This window comes from Diabrotica virgifera, chromosome 4 (assembly GCF_917563875.1).
Source record: "Diabrotica virgifera virgifera chromosome 4, PGI_DIABVI_V3a".
NCBI lineage: Eukaryota > Metazoa > Arthropoda > Insecta > Coleoptera > Chrysomelidae > Diabrotica > Diabrotica virgifera.
The window spans coordinates 106,547,465-106,561,300 of NC_065446.1; the positions used below are offsets into that span (position 1 = coordinate 106,547,465).

The following is a 13,836-nucleotide window of genomic DNA, read 5'->3' on the forward strand; positions in this document are numbered from 1 at the left end:
GACATTTGTCTCATTTCTGAAACACACTTTACAAATGAAACCTACATTCATTTTAAAGGATTTAAAATATACCATACCTTACATCCGGATAATACAGCCAGAGGTGGTAGTGCTATCATAATAAAAGAAACAATTAGACATCATCAAGAAATATGCTACAAAACAGAAATGTTCCAAGCTACTTCAGTATGTGTTAAAACAAAATCTTTTGAGCTTATCGTTACCGCTGTCTACTCTCCACCAAAACATAACCTCAAAAAAGATCAATATCTAGAATTTTTGAATAGACATGGCAAAAGATTTATAATGGTGGTGATTTTAATGCCAAGCACACCCATTGGGGTTCTAGGTTAATTACAACAAAGGGGAAGGAACTCTTGCAGGCAGTTAAGCAATTAAAATGTGAAACACTTTCAACAGGTAAACCGACGTATTGGCCTACTGATTCCAACAAAATTCCAGACCTGATTGATTTTTTTATAACTAGAAATATTTGTGTTAATTATTTACATATTGAAGAAGCTTGGGACATGAACTCCGATCATTCACCCATCCTTCTCACAGTTAGTGATACTGTTATTCAAAGCCAGCCACCTCCTAAACTGACTAATAGGCTAACAGATTGGCGGAGTTTTCAGCTTCACTTAGAAGAAACAATCAATCTCAAAGTTTCACTAAAAACTAGATATGAACTTGATGAAGAAACGGAATGTTTTGTTAAACAAGTTCAACAAGCCGCTTGGAATAACTCACCTGAACTGATTCATAGAGCTAAAGGTAATAATTACCCTAAAGAAATTAGAAAGCTAATCGAAGAGAAAAGAAAACTCAGAAGGATCTGGCAACGCTCTAGAGCTCCATCTGATAAAACAAAACTAAATAATGCTACACAACAGCTTAAAAGAGAAATTAAAAAAAAAATAAAAACGAATCAATTAGTAACTATTTAAGAGAATTGATAAATGATAGCACAACTGATTATTCCCTCTGAAGAGCCACTAAGAAATTAAAACGACCGATAATGCAAAATTCCCCACTAAGAAATACAGATATAAGCTGGGCAAAAAGCAATTTAGAGAAGGCTAATAAAGCTGAATATCTCGAGGAAACATTCCAGCCAAATGAAGGTGATAACACACTGCAATGGGAAAATGCCACACAGGAAGAAGGTGAAATTAAACTAGTCACCCCAAAAGAAGTGGCCGACGAAATTAAATCAAACATCAATCCCAGGAAAGCACCTGGGTTTGACTTAATTACTGGGGAAATCTTAAAACAACTTCCTAAAAAAGCCATAGTAAAACTGACATATCTCATAAATGCCTCGTTCAGATTAAGATATATTCCCAAGATATGGAAAGTGGCTGAGGTCATAATGATCCTTAAACCTGGAAAACAACCAAATACAGTATCATCGTACAGACCGATTTCATTGCTACCCGTAATTTCAAAGCTGTACGAGAAGCTTTTGCTGAAAAGGTTGAAACCTCTCATATATGCTAAGGCTCTAATTCCATCACACCAGTTTGGGTTTCGAGAAAGTCATTCAACTATCGACTAAGTCCATAGAATAACGGATATAATAGAGAGGTCGCTAGAAGGAAAGAAAGTTTGCTCCGCTGTCTTCCTCGACGTGGCGCAAGCTTTTGATAAGGTATGGCACGAAGGACTTAAGTATAAATTAAGCAGAATTTTGCCAAGACAATACACAGAATTATTGGAATCTTATATATCAGAGAGAGTTTTTATGGTTAAGCAAGAAGAAGCCTACTCGGAACTAAAGGAAATCAATGCAGGGGTACCACAAGGTAGTGTGATAGGACCGGTCCTATATCTATTATACACTAGTGATATCCCTAAAGTACAACATAATACAATAGCTACCTTTGCTGATGACACTGCCGTCTTAGCCGTAGGTGAAGACCATGAAGAAGCAGCAAGAAAACTACAAATATCTCTTAACAGACTTAACGAGTGGACTAAACGCTGGCGAATTAAATTAAACGAAATTAAGTCAGTGCTTATAAATTTTACAAACAAGAAAAATCAATACATTCCTGTTAACGTAAATAATACTCAGATACCATATGCCGACACCGCAAAGTATTTGGGTATTACACTAGATGCTAGGCTACGCTGGAAGGCCCATGTTAAAAAGAAACGAGAACAGCTTAACATGAAGTATAAAAAAATGTATTGGCTATTGGGAAGACAATCCACTCTCTCGATCTACAATAAAATACTTTTGTATAAACAGATTATAAAACCTATATGGACATATGGCATCGAACTATGGGGCTGCGCTAGTAATACAAATTTAATTATCATTCAACGATTCCAAAACAAAGTGCTAAGGAGCATTGTCAACGCTCCATGGTATTATAGGAACTGTGATCTCCATAGGGACCTAGACATGGATACTGTTAACAAGACCATAGAAAAATTTGCCAAGAGTCACGAACAACGACTTCTTCAACACGTCAATGTTGAGGCCATCCAGCTCCTGGAAAACACGGATCTAGCTAGAAGACTCAAGAGGAAGAAACCCTTCGAGTTAGTTAAGTGAAAAATAGTGCACGCTGCAAGTGACGGTACAAGTTAAAATTTGTGCAATATATTAACAGAACCTAGGGGGTACTATCGAGTTTGTCCTTAGTCTTAAATTTTTTAGTAGTAATTTAGGTTAGAAATAATTTGCTCATTGATCACATTATTTGATCAGATTGTAATGTCCTTAAGCATCTTATTGGTGTTTAATAAAAAAAAACTAGTGCTTTATTATATCTTCTTCTTCTTCTTCTTCGCGCGATTTCAGTTGTTGTTGACTGTACATTGTCTTTCCACCTTTTCGGCGGCCTTCCAACGGGTCTTCTGCTATACGGCTTGTTGTTTTTACAGATGTTCGTTAATCTATCTGGTTCCATTCGGTTTACATGTTCGTTCCAGTTTTTCTTTCTTGTTTTTATCCACCTGTTAATATTTTGGATTTTGCATCGTTCTGTTGCTCTGTCTCTCTCTTAATGATATGCCCACTATTGATCTTAATACTTTCATTTCGATATTGTTGATTTGTTGTTTCGTCTTTCTTGTATCGGTCCTTGTCCCCGCTGCATATGTTAGGATAGGTCTTACTATTGTCTTGTTCAAACAATAGTGTAAAATTTAAGTGAATTATTAAAGTATTTTAGTGGGGTACCATAGTTGCCCAGCACGGCCTGCAGCGTAAGTTTTTATAGCACGGTCCCGGAAAGGTTAAGAACTTGTGTGTGGCACTGGTATGACCTAACCTAAGGCGGGTTATTGTCGCTTTTGATCCCTTCTTTTGGTGGGGAAACATGTCCATGGTTTAATGGTTGGTTTAATATTCCAAAGATTGGACACTGAAAATTGCCACCGGTTTTGCCACTCACTTAGGATACGCGATTTGATAACACTTGAAACATCACTAGTTGTCACATATTGCACGATAGTAGAGTCAGCTGAGTTGATGGCTTCACGCGCACACTTATCTGCTTCTTCATTACCTCTAATACCAATATGTGACGGGATCCAGATGAAGATTACCTCCTTATTACGATTTTGTATCTCGAGCAGATTTTGATTTATTTTTCCCAGACTGTAATTCTCTGGGTATATTTTTCCTATGGATTGTAGTGAGCTTAGTGAATCAGTCAAAATGATGTATTTATGATTTGGTGAGGATATAATATATGTCAGTGCCCCATATATCGCATATAATATAAATATATAATATAAATAATAACTTATATTTTTGGCACATATTCGAGGATATAACTGCTGCTCCCACGCCATCTGTTGATTTTGAAGCATCTGTATATATTTGAGAGAAGTTTGTATACTTTGATAATAAGTTCTGCAGATTTTGATGTATTATTATTATACTATGGTTAGTAGCATGTTTGTCCAATGAAGTTAAGGTGGTAATTATTTTTGGTACTCCCAAAGTCCATGGCGTAGCAAGTTCAAAACTAACGGGATAGCAAATTAAGAAAATGTATAATCAGTGTAAGTTTTAGTTTTACGTATTTAATATAATAAAAAATAGACTTTAAAATTCATAGTGTGTTTTGTTGAATGTTATGTTGAAGTTTTTCTGCATATTATTGACAAAAGTCTTGCATATTTATGGGAATATACTTTGAATATGCATAAGTCTGTTAATTATAAATACATAACATTTAACTGTTTTTGGAGTAAAACCCATATATTATAGCTACAAAACACTTTTTCTTTTTTAAGTTATTCTTTTTTCTGTTTTTTCCTTAATTTTAACTCTAGTAAGATTGTGTGGAACCAAACTAGGATGTGGAGAAGGAGGATGTGGGGCTTGTACGGTGATGGTATCCAAATTTGATAGAGAAAAGAACAAAGTAGTGTATCCTTTTTAAAAAAAAAGTGGAATGATGAAATTAATTATTTCGTTATATAAAATTATATGTATCCATTCCGTATTGTCTATTATAAATTTCTGAAACCCTACTTTTATCTATATGTATTACTCATGTTTAAGATTCAGGGTCGAGGAAGGCAATAGTAACGATAAAAGGAAATTAGATCAGTTGAAAAAGAAAAAAGAGAGTAAATAGTGAAGGTCAAAATGACCCACCAAGTGCAAATTATGAGGATAAGAGTATTTGTATATCTTGTGTCCCCACTCACGCATCCGGGTGGTTATAGGATATACAGCTATTCGACAATACCATAGGCTGTAAAATAAACTTTTAACGGCTAACTCTGTTAGACATAGTAAATACTGTTGATATCTGCGATAAATAAATACGGTTAATGCTAAGAAAATTAAAAAAAAAGTAAGATGTGTTATTCAGTACCCAAACACCAAAGGACATGATAATAACTAATTATTCTGGGTTAGAAATGGACTAATAGATCATTACTCGATCCGGTAAGGAACGGGAAAGCGACCAATCAATACTTGGTTGCCGGTGGGAAAGTTTTGCCTCAGATCAATACTCCAAGACACGATTCGGAAGTTATAACTAGATGAATACTCCAACCGGAACAGTAGGGCTTTGGTCAATACTTAAGGGCCCAGAACAGTTCTTATCCAGATCAATACTCTGACATAATTCTCTTCTCTATTGTGAAGATAATTATGACCAAGTAATTAATAACCTGACCCAATTTGAAGCTTGGTATTTCCTAAACCATACGGATTATTATAACAACTGTTGGTCAGTTAAATGAGTCATTTAGTTATGTTGATAAACCTCTTATATATATGCATACCAAAATTTAGAAGAACAAAAAGAACATCTCTTATACTATGTAACGAACAATTTGTAGTTGAATGTCATTTTTCTTAATATACCACCAGTCACCTACCAGTAAATGCCTGTTTAGCCCCAATATGTTCAATGCACGGTCTAGCAGTAACTACAGTCGAAGGAATCGGCTCTACCAAAACCAAGCTACATCCAGTCCAGGAAAGAATAGCTAAATCTCATGGTTCACAATGTGGTTTTTGTACACCCGGTATAGTTATGTCAATGTACACGTTACTTAGGAACTCTCCGAAACCATCTATGAAAGATCTGGAAGTAGCGTTTCAAGGAAATCTTTGCAGATGTACTGGATACAGGCCCATCATAGAAGGTATGTATACATTTCTATTCATTTATGTTTCACTAATCAATAACGAAATAAACAACGAGTAATGAAAGAAATAAGAAGTTACTGGTTCTGGTTACATCCTTTATCTCTACCCTTTACAATTTTTAAGGCAAGGAGACGACGAATAAATGAGATGAAAGGACTCTATAATATGCAGTCACATTTTGTCTACTCGTCTAGAAAAAATTCCACCGAAAGTTGATTCTGTGTACTTACCATCTGAGTAAACTGAGAAAATAAAACACATATTATGTTTCATTTCGGTTCAGAGATGATCAATCATCCCCTTACGTACGTTTCAGTCTCCCCAGACTTCATCAGAGGGGCTACATGATCATCTCCTCTCAGGTGAGTAGCCCCTCTGATGACTTCTGGGGAGACTGAATCGTAGGATGATAAACATAAGCTCTCATGATGTCAGGATGTTTCACCATCAATAATATTTTTGAATTTTACATTTTTTTAACATTAACAATCGCTCTTACTATTAATGTGTTGTTGTACTTCATGTTAGCGTTGGCATTTTGCACTATTCTAATTGTTGGAATTTTGAACTTTCTTGAACAATTTTTGATTGATTCTCGGTCTAATTTTGGTTTTATAAACTTTAATTTCCGATTTCTGATGTACTATTTTGGAGCGGAATATGTCGGTTAGAGAGAAATCGTCTTTGGTGTCCTTCATTATCATTTCTTCTCTAAGTTTTATAAGTCCTACACTGACGCGTATTCTAGTCCTACACTGAAGCGTAAATCCTACACGAGGCTTTAAGCCTAGTATTCACTTGTAGACCATGTTGTGCGACGGTCTCGCAACGGTCTGGCGACGGTCTAAACTTGAGACATAGACATGGTCTAGCTAGAGACATCGATCTTTGTCTCGTTTATCGTCCACGCTGTGATGTTAATTTTTGAATGAGAAGAGTACAGGGGAAAAACAAGGAATGTCATATTTTATACATATTGAGATAAACACCAATAAAGGTTTAATTCTTACGACACCTAAAAACTCCTTAGGAGATTCTTAGCAGAAGTCTAGCAATTCTTATTTTATAATCTTAGTATTATATGAAAATATATTAACTTATTAATTTAATAATGCACCAAAAACTGCTAACATTCCTTATTTTTGTCCAGTGGCGTGCGGACAATCCTGGTCCTTCGACTGGATACAAATGCTTAGAAAATTTATATAGACTGATCTTTCTGTTTATTGTCCTGAATCAATAGCCTAGGGCCTAGTCAATAGTACTCAGTTTTTTCTACCACATGCCGACAAAAGCCAAAATTAATGAAAAAGTGGCATTCCGGGTTTTTCCCCTGTACAACAACACGGCGAACATTAGTTTGTGCGGAATGACTGCCTGTTTGGTAATAATCTGTGCCAAAACCAACATTTAAATTATGTTAAAAAATGTTAGATAATTTACATAAAAATTAAAAAGAGTAACATACTGTTGTACATCTTGCATAATATAAAAACATTAACAGTTCTTAACAGAACAGCATTTAAAAAAATAAATTAAATTAAAGATTTAAGTGTTTCATTCTTTCTTGTTATGACATTCATACGCATTTGAATTTTTTCCCCTTATTGCATTGTAGAATTTCTTAAAAAAGGAAATAAACGTTTCCGAAAGCTTGAATTTTCAGGTAATAGTATTCTTTTTTAATCCCCAGTTTTATTATTTTTTATTTCCTGACGGTGAGTAGATAAGATTAATAATAATATTAATGTCCGACTGGTATATTATTTTTGACAAAATGACATGATTTCGAAGTCAGTTAAGTATGATATAATGCCCTAAGGCGTTATTTTGAAAAATAATGCCGTAGGGCATTAAATTTAAATATCTAGTTAAATACTGTCAAGTTGACAAATAACAACCTAAGTAAAACTATGGTTACCACAATTACGTTACGACTATTGCTGGTAAATGTACTTATTTAAAAACTAATTAATTCAAAATTCATTCAAATTTTTTGCATATAAAGAATAATTTAGTCGGACATTAAACGTTGAAGGCACCACGGGTATTATAACACTTTCGGTCAACGTATATTCCTCGGACCAAAGGTCCTCCTCGGTATATACACCATTGACCTCAAGCGTTATTATCCTTATAATACTTTTGGTACCTTAATAACTATTTCCATAAAAAGAAACTTTTCCATTCCATAGTTCAGAGAAATGAGAAAAAAATATTCTGTTGGTGACACAACCCCCTCCAGGCCGAATCCAAATTTTTTGGGTAGTATGGACATCTATAATAATAACCTATATGTTTCCTGTAGCCGATTGTGATGATATACAGTATGCGGCAAAATAAACAGTACTATAATGAATATTAAAATGTTTATGAGTATTTATAATATATCTAGTATGATATAGCCGTGCAAACATTATTGATGACGATGCACGTTCCCAATAAAACAGATGTTAAAGATGCCTTCTGGCTGGTGGCGGTCTACGGGGAGGGAAAATGAGGAAATTTCCCCCTAACAAGATCCAAAATTAAAGAAAAAAAATTGTTCAAACATAAAAATATATTAGCTGACATGAAACCAAAACCACAGAAAGACAAATTCAACCCAATAAACACACTAGTTAGGAAAATTAAGGCAACTTAATGCCTATAAGTTATTATTTGTGTCTTTTATGTAATCTGAGTTTATCTTTTTTACGTCTTTTTACTTGGTTTTTAATTGGAAGTTCCCCTAAGGCAAATTTTATCCAAATGGCAAATTTTGGATATGTCTGACTCCTTCAGCATTCCCCATGTGTACGCATCTGGTGGCGTTAGTTCTGGTAAGTGGAAACTCCCAACATGATCGCGCAGTATTCGAAGATACTCTCTGGTAGTGTAACAGGTTGTCCCGTCCTGCTGAAACCATTGTCGATTTTAAGCTTGGATCATTTTCGTGACATTTTCTGTATGATCGAAAATAGTACTCCACCATAAAAATTTTTTCTGCAAAACTGAGTAGTATTCCGAAACACCTAACATTATCACGACATTCACATAGGTTACAACGACCTTCGGAAACCACTCAGTAAGCTTCGGCGCCTGACACATACAAATTTGAGACATACGAATTTCAGTACCTACTGTTTATTTTGCCGCATACCGTACATAGTTATAAACAAATGAAGATCAAAAAACGGTAAATTTTCGCTTTTTTCGTCCATTACCAAAAACTTAAGCATTTTAAACAAATTTGAGAGTAAGAAACTCATATATCGTATAAAAAACTTCAATATGACGTTCCCTGAATATGTCTATCCTTATTGGTTGCTTAGAAAATTGCAAAATAAATCACAAATTTTGAGTTTTTATAAATATTCATAACTTATGCAAAAATTAATTTAGAACCTTTTTATTATACGGAATGCTGAGACTTTTGGTGCTTAAATCATACCCTAAATTTCAAAGCAATCGGTCAAATAGTTTAAAAGTTATTTAATTAGTTTATCCCAAATTATTTTTTTTTGCAATACTTTAAGTGAGAAAATGATGAAGTTACAGTAATACTTTGGATAGTTTATGAAAGAAGAAGATTTACACTATTAATTTAAAAAAAAATGACAACAAATAATTCCAAACATTGCAAAATTATATTGCAAGAACATGCGAATTAAAAAAGGGGCTCCATTTTATTTCATAATTGTTATAAACAAAGCTGCTGTGAATTAAAAAAAGAAAGGGGCTAACTTCGTGCCTAATTGTTCTAGGACAATTGTTTTTCTTTCTAAATTTGTATAAAAATTCAGTCTTTTTAAATATGAAAAAATAATTTTTCTACAGGTAACGGTTAAAAAGTTATTCTAACTGTTTATAAGTAAGCAACAAATCGACATGTTTTTGCAAAATAATTTTACACTGTTTAAAATTACTATATGTCTTTTTTTTTAATCAACTTAATAGTATAAATGTTCCTCTTTCATAAACTGTCCGAAGTATTACTGTAACCTCATTATTTTCTGACTTACGTGTTACAAAAACAAATGAATTTGGGATAAGCAAATTAAATAACTTTTAAACTATTTGACCAATTACTTTGAAATTTAAAATATATTTTAAGCACAAGAAGTCTCAGAATTCCGTGTAATAAGAAGGTTCTAACTTAATTTTTACAAAGTTATGAACATTTATAAAATCTCAAAATTTATAATTTATTTTGCAATTTTCTAAGCAACAAATAAGAATAGACATATTCAGCGAAAGCCATATTGAAGTTTTTTTTATATGATTTATGAGTTTGTTATTCTCAAATTTGTTTAGAATTCACTTCTTAGTAATAGACAAAAAAGCGAAAATTTACTGTTGTTTGATTTTCATTTGTTTATAACTATGTATATCATCAAAATCGGCTGCAGGAAACATATAGGTTATTAATATAGATGTCCATACTACTCAAAAAATTTGGTTTCGGCCTGGAGCGGTATGTGTCACGAGAAAAATCTCATTTCTCTGAACTATCGGGAGACTTTAAACATGCGTTTTTTGATCTCGCAACGGCCCGTAGTCTGAGTTTCGTCTAGAGATAATAATATGTCTACTGAGACATCCTGAGATACGTTGCTGAGACCAAAAACGCGCAACGTGTCTATTGGTGTGGACTAAGCTTAAGAAACAAAACCAAAGTTACAGATGTCGTAGAGAGACCTTGAAGATTAGGCTTCAAGAAGGTCGAGGCTTCGATGATGAGTTATTTACAATTTTCTTTAAGATCTAGGTTGTCCGTGTTTATTAAAGTTTGACTTATTTCTATCTCTTAGTTCAGATTACCACTTTTTGCCTCAGTTTGGCAATGTTTAAATTGTTCTGTTGTTTTTTCGTGCCTAACTTAACTTTAAATGTCGACTAGCTTAATTGTAGTACTATTAATATAAATATTAAAGTAGTAATATTTTTGTTCTCTTCGTTATTAGGTTATAAAACATTTACTGAAGAATGGGAATTGATACAGACTGGCAATAAACTTAATGGAGTCAATGGTACTAATGGATGCGGAATGGGAGATAAGTGTTGTAAACTACAAAAAGGTATTAACGGGAAACATGAAGACGACGAAGTTCTTTTCAATCCCAGTGAATTTACCCCCTACCATCCTTCACAAGAGCCTATTTTTCCGCCAGAACTAAAACTGAACGACACTTACGATAAACAAAATTTAGTTTTTAAAGGCGCAAACACTACTTGGTACAGGCCTACAAAATTAAGTGAACTTCTCGACTTAAAGCAAAAATTTCCGAATGCCAAGCTAGTAGTGGGCAATACAGAAGTTGGTGTTGAAGTAAAATTCAAACATATGGTTTACCCAGATATAATCCAACCAGTACAAATACCAGAACTGACATCGATAGAACAAACTCCTAAAGGTGTAAAAATCGGAGCGTCTGCGACTTTAGTTGATATCGAAAATTATCTTCAGAAGCAGATAAACGAGCAACAAGAACACAAAACAAAGATATTTAAAGCTGTAATCCAAATGATGAATTGGTTTGCTGGCAAACAAATTCGTAGTGTGGGTGCTTTGGGCAGCAACATAATGACAGGAAGTCCAATATCGGATATGATTCCTATTTTGATGGCAGCCAAAGCAAAGTTGGAACTGTTTAGCAATGATGGATCAAGAACAGTTACTTTAGATAATAACTTCTTTGTAGGTTATAGAAAAAGTATCGTAAAACCGGAAGAAATATTATTAAGTATATTAATACCATACACACAAGAAAATCAGTATTTTGAAGCTTACAAGCAAGCTAGACGACGAGAGGATGATATAGCGATAGTTAATGAAGCAGTGAATGTTACTTTTAAACCACAGACTGATATTATTAAAGATATAAGTTTTGGCATAGGTGGTATGTCATTCAAGACAGTATCGGCACCTAAGACTGAAGCAAAACTCATAGGATTATCTTGGAATAAGACGATGTTGGATACAGCGTTCAACAGCTTATTAGAAGATCTTCCGTTAGATGCAGGTGCACCTGGTGGAATGATCTCCTACAGAAAAGCGCTGCCGTTGAGTTTGTTCTTTAAAGCGTACTTGAGCATTTCCCAAGATCTTCAGAAGGTTCTTCCGCATATTAAAATTGATAAAAGGGAGATTAGTGGAGCATCAGGTTTCTCCACACATGAGTACAAAAGTTCGCAATATTTTAGAGTAGTACCCGAAACACAAGAAAAAACTAATGCGGTTGGAAGGCCATTGGTGCACAGATCTGGTATTAAACAAGCTACTGGTGAAGCTGTGTACAACGATGACATGCCACGTTTAGAAGGAGAACTATTTGCTGCTTGCGTTCTTAGCAGCAAACCTCATGCTAAAATTTTAAATATAGATGAATCTGAGGCACTAGCCATGGAAGGCGTTCATGGAATTGTCTCTGCAAAAGACTTGAAGAAACCTGTTCTATGGGGATCCGTTTTCCACGACGAGGAAGTATTTTATTCCAATACAGTTACTGCTGTAGGTCAGATAGTAGGCTTAGTTGTGGCTGATACTCAAGCACTCGCACAAAAAGCTGCCAAAAAAGTTAAAATTACTTATGAGGAACTACAACCTGTGATAATAAGTATTGAAGATGCAATTAGGCATCAATCATTCTTTGAAACGGTCACCTTACTGGAGAAGGGAGACATTGATAATGTTTTTAGGCGAGCGCCACATACTCTTGAAGGAGAATGTAGGATGGGAGGCCAGGAACACTTTTACTTTGAGACGCAAAGTTGCATTGCTATTCCTAAACCTGAAGACGACGAATTGGAGATTTTTTCATCAACTCAGAATCCTACGGAAGTAGCAGTAAGTACCTACTTATTTTAGTTTATGTTTTAGTAGTATAGTTGTCTTTGCCAACATTCTTTCTTCTTATTTTTTTAGTCTTTCTAATATGTCTTCTTCTTCTTCTTCTTCTTCTTCTTATTTTTAAACGCTTTTCTTTAGTTCAATCGTTTGTGTCAAATCTTTAGACGTTAATTTGACAGCCTTTTCTTCAATGTAAATGAATGAAAATTTACAGACATGCATTCGCGGGAACAATACACGAATATTCAATAAAAAAAATTTTTTGTGTATTAATTGTTTAAATAAAAAACAACGATTTTAATAAAAAATGCTTAAATTCTCTTGTTTTTTACAATGTAGAAACTTGAAACTTTTAGAGATTGTAGCTAATTATATGAACTATACATAATTTCACTTTTTACGTTAATTGTTTACGTTATTGCTTCATAAATAAAGTTTCAAATATTTTGCCGATTCCGACTACTTTTCATGTTTGTACATCATGTTTATAATCATCCTAAGCGGCGACGATTCTGAACGCTCATATCTTTATTTATAATATAAACACCGGCGCTCATTCGTGTCAAATTTTAATATGATACCAAACAAAAATTCAACCAAAACTCGAATTAAAAAAAAGAATGTGTGTGTACTTTGTACGCACGTAAGAAGATATTCTTCTATTATATAATAGGTAATTTAAACGAAGTAAATATATTTTAAAGGTTATTTGTATTTTATTTAAAAATCAAACTAACTTTCTTATCTACACTTTAAAAAAATTTTGATTAAAACAACCAAAAATAAAAAAAAATATGAATCGCCCAGGAATTGAACCCGCAACCTTCCAATCTCAGTGCTAACGCATTTCCCACTACTCCAGCGAGGCCCTAGAAATAGACATGTAAGTTTCGGATATAATTACACAACACGGCGACATATAGCAGTGGCGGCTCGTTAGAGGAGGCAAGGGAGGCTCAGCCTCCCCATAAATTTTTTACACACTCTACACTGTTTTGTTTATCATGAATCGCGAAAACAATATTCCATATTATCACTAATTATCCATACGTACGGAGCATTAATAGCATTAGAACGCATGATCGCGTCTCAGTTTTATTAAATATTATTGTAGGCAGGACCCTGGGTTATCCCGAGATGCATGGACGGAGCCGAGAAGCCCAGCAGTCTCCGTTGCTAATGCTCCGTGCAGCGCAACAGGCGTTTAAGGAGACCCAGTCTCCTAACAGTGGCAACTACGGCGCCATCACACGCTGCCCGGAGATATACCAAGGGAGGCAGAGTAGCTTCTCGGCTCCGTTGCGTGGTTGCGTGCGTCTCGGGACAACGAATTTTAGGCTCCTGACTAAAAATAATGAAAAATCTA

At 34.4% G+C, this 13,836-nt stretch overlaps 1 protein-coding gene across 2 annotated transcripts in view; it reads left to right on the forward strand.

Moving 5' to 3' along the window:
* Nucleotides 1-13,836, forward strand: part of LOC114333334 (xanthine dehydrogenase) — a 132,818-nt gene that overhangs the window by 85,364 nt on the left and 33,618 nt on the right. For both annotated transcript variants that reach the window (XM_050648324.1, XM_050648325.1), the window contains 3 exons: nt 4,300-4,396; nt 5,357-5,634; nt 10,585-12,467. In XM_050648324.1, coding sequence (XP_050504281.1) covers nt 4,300-4,396; nt 5,357-5,634; nt 10,585-12,467 — 2,258 coding nt within the window. The remainder of the gene's footprint in view (nt 1-4,299; nt 4,397-5,356; nt 5,635-10,584; nt 12,468-13,836) is intronic.